Genomic DNA, 2,819 nt, shown 5'->3' with positions numbered 1-2,819 from the left:
CATTATATGTACATTTCGTTGAAAAGTGATTGGGTATCGATGGAGGCTCATACAAATAAATTAGCTAATTTTATGATTTGTATGAAAGTGAACCAATTTAGTTAAATTGCATAAATTAATGCTTCTGATCAATTTTTTTTCTACGAGGAAAACATCCAGAAAATAGCAACACAGATACATGTAACTATTCATTAACACTCAAACAATAATAATAATATTATTAAACACTTTCAAAATGAAGATATTACTAAATTGACTTTTTTATATTTTTTTTGTTTTTGTTTATTATCATTGAAACAACATCTGGAGTTCTATTCCAAATTACCTTGAGATATATGTAAACATTCCTCGACAACATTTTACTCATTACGTATATATCTATACAAATTGACCTTTTATAGGGTATTGTATGTAAGCATGCTATACTTTCTTGTGTAAGGCTCAAGTAAAAGATGAAATCTCGTCGAATATGAAAAATTAGGTGTTTATTGAAAAATGGTTTAACAATAAGATTAACAGAATAGGCAACAAGCGGAATAGATAAATTAATATGATATATGTAGTTGGTATTTTTTGAGATAGATGAATATATGTATATACATATATATATATGAAAAAATAATAACCAATAAATAAATAGATATAACAACAACTGATTCACAAAATGACGTTGGAGAATCACTTTGTGTCGAGATAACGTAAATACTGTTTGGGTAAAATGATAACAACAATAACAAACTTAAGTTTATCCCAAATTAAATGGATCCGTAGGAGTCCAAGTTGTTTTGGGAAGAGGAACCGGAGGATTGGAACCCTTGGTTGGAAAAGGATTGAGAAGAGGGTCCACCAAAGGAGGAGGAAGATTGTTGTTCTGAGCCACCGAAAGAAGAAGTTTGTTGTGAGCCATCGAAAGAGGAACCTTGTTGTGAGCCTCCGAAGGAAGAGCCACCAAAAGAGGAAGCTTGTTGTGAGCCACCGAAGGAAGAACCGCCTAAAGAGGAACCTTGTTGTGAGCCACCAAAAGTGGAACCTTGTTGTGAGCCACCGATAGAGGAGCCTTGTTGTGATCCACCGAAACCTTGTTGTGAGCCACCGATAGAGGAGCCTTGTTGTGATCCACCGAAAGAGGAACCTTGTTGTGAACCACCGAAAGAGGAACCTTGTTGTGAGCCACCGAAAGAAGAGCCTTGTTGTGAGCCACCGAAAGAAGAGCCTTGTTGTGAGCCACCGAAAGAAGAACCTTGTTGTGAAAAGAGGAACCTTGTTGTGAACCACCGAAAGAAGAGCCTTGTTGACCGAAAGAGGAGACTTGTTGTAAACCACCGGAAGAACTTTGGGATCCGAAGGAAGATGATTGTTGTGGCCCGAAAGAAGATGATGATGATCCACCAAAGGAAGAGGACTGTTGTTGTGGGCCAAAGGAGGAGGAAGAAGAAGAGGATTGTTGTTGGGAGCCAACAGAGTTATCAGGTTGAGCAAAGCTATTGCTGTTTTGACTAAAGGATCCAATGGGAGCACCAAGAGCATTGTTTTCATCATAGGTCTCTCCTGGGACGGGGGGAGTATCATCCAAACACCACTTGGTCTTCAATGGCTTATCCACCTTCCTGGGTTGAGTAAATTTCAAGTTGCATGTCTCTTGAGGAATTGTGGTACATTCGTGGGCAGGCTTAAGTCTAGGGACTAACTTTGTTTGGAATCTACAGGTCTTTTGGGGTTCAAATCACAGATTTCTTCTGGGATATCAACAAGAGAAGTAACAGTTTTGTCGTGACATTCTTCAGGACCTTCTTCAGTAGTACATCCAGCCCCACAGATCTCGATTGGTAGCTTTTCACAGCTTGTATCACCAACAAACTTACCAGGTTGCTTCAACGTACTTGGTGGTACAGGAGGATTCATAGAGTGTACGACACTCTTCTGGACCTTGTCCATTACATACCTTTTCAAGGGGCTTGTAGCATTTCTTGATGGTTTCATTAAAGGCTTGTTGTTTGAAGGTGATTTGACAGCTTTTTTCAAAATTTTCATCGCATACTTCCTCTTGAGAAGGAGAAAATTGTGTGATGTAGGTATAGTGACACTTTTCGACATTCTTGTGAGTACATTCAAGAAGGGGATCCTTTTGGATACTTGAAACAGTTTCGTCCTTCTCAATACAACACAATCCAGTTTCAATGTCATTTTGACATCCACTGAAGTCAATTCCACCTCCCGTAGGAATGGGAGGTTGTGTATTGAATTGACGACCCTTTCTAAAGTTTCGATTCCCAGAAGATCTGAAGTTCTGCCTTCCAAAGTTTTGTGAGTGGACTAGTGCCACACCAATGAGGCAAAAAGCAATAAACACCTAGAAAAGAAATAAAAATGAGTTTACTTCTTAGATATTTCTTCCGTAAAAACGAATTTCAAGGTTTATATATATATATATACCTTCATAGTGCTTTGATGAAATAACTTGTTGATGAAGGCTTGAGAGTTTATAAGTAACTATGCTCAAATAAAGGATCTTATAAACCTTATATAGGCACTCCGATTTTAGTAATACAATTCCTTAAAGGAGTTATAATTTGCATCAACGTATACGCGTATATCAAATGCGTAGCCGACTTGCGTCAGTGTTTTCACGACTTCAACATACTACATATAAGATATATACAAGTATATCGGCTATAATTTAATAGATAGTGCGTCAAGGGAAAAGAAAATACCTATTTGGTCGTATCTAGTACGGGTTTGTTCCTATTAAAAATCAACATGCATATATTTGTTACTATTTAGATGGGAAGGGATTCTCTTAGTGTGCAAGAGGCATGGAC

General features: G+C 37.7%; 1 protein-coding gene across 1 annotated transcript; it reads right to left on the bottom strand.

Moving 5' to 3' along the window:
* Positions 1-1,717: 1,717 nt before the first annotated feature.
* On the bottom strand, positions 1,718-2,539 carry LOC121119795 (uncharacterized). The gene is made up of 2 exons (XM_040714595.2): positions 2,434-2,539; positions 1,718-2,350 (listed from the first exon to the last, which is right to left on the bottom strand). Exons 1-2 carry the CDS (start codon positions 2,437-2,439, stop codon positions 1,859-1,861), a joined length of 498 nt encoding a protein of 165 aa, XP_040570529.2. The 5' UTR covers positions 2,440-2,539; the 3' UTR covers positions 1,718-1,858.
* Between the last annotated feature and the right edge of the window lie 280 nt (positions 2,540-2,819).

The sequence above is a fragment of the Lepeophtheirus salmonis genome, chromosome 1 (assembly GCF_016086655.4).
Source record: "Lepeophtheirus salmonis chromosome 1, UVic_Lsal_1.4, whole genome shotgun sequence".
Lineage (NCBI taxonomy): Eukaryota > Metazoa > Arthropoda > Copepoda > Siphonostomatoida > Caligidae > Lepeophtheirus > Lepeophtheirus salmonis.
This window is presented reverse-complemented; position numbering and strand designations above follow the sequence as displayed.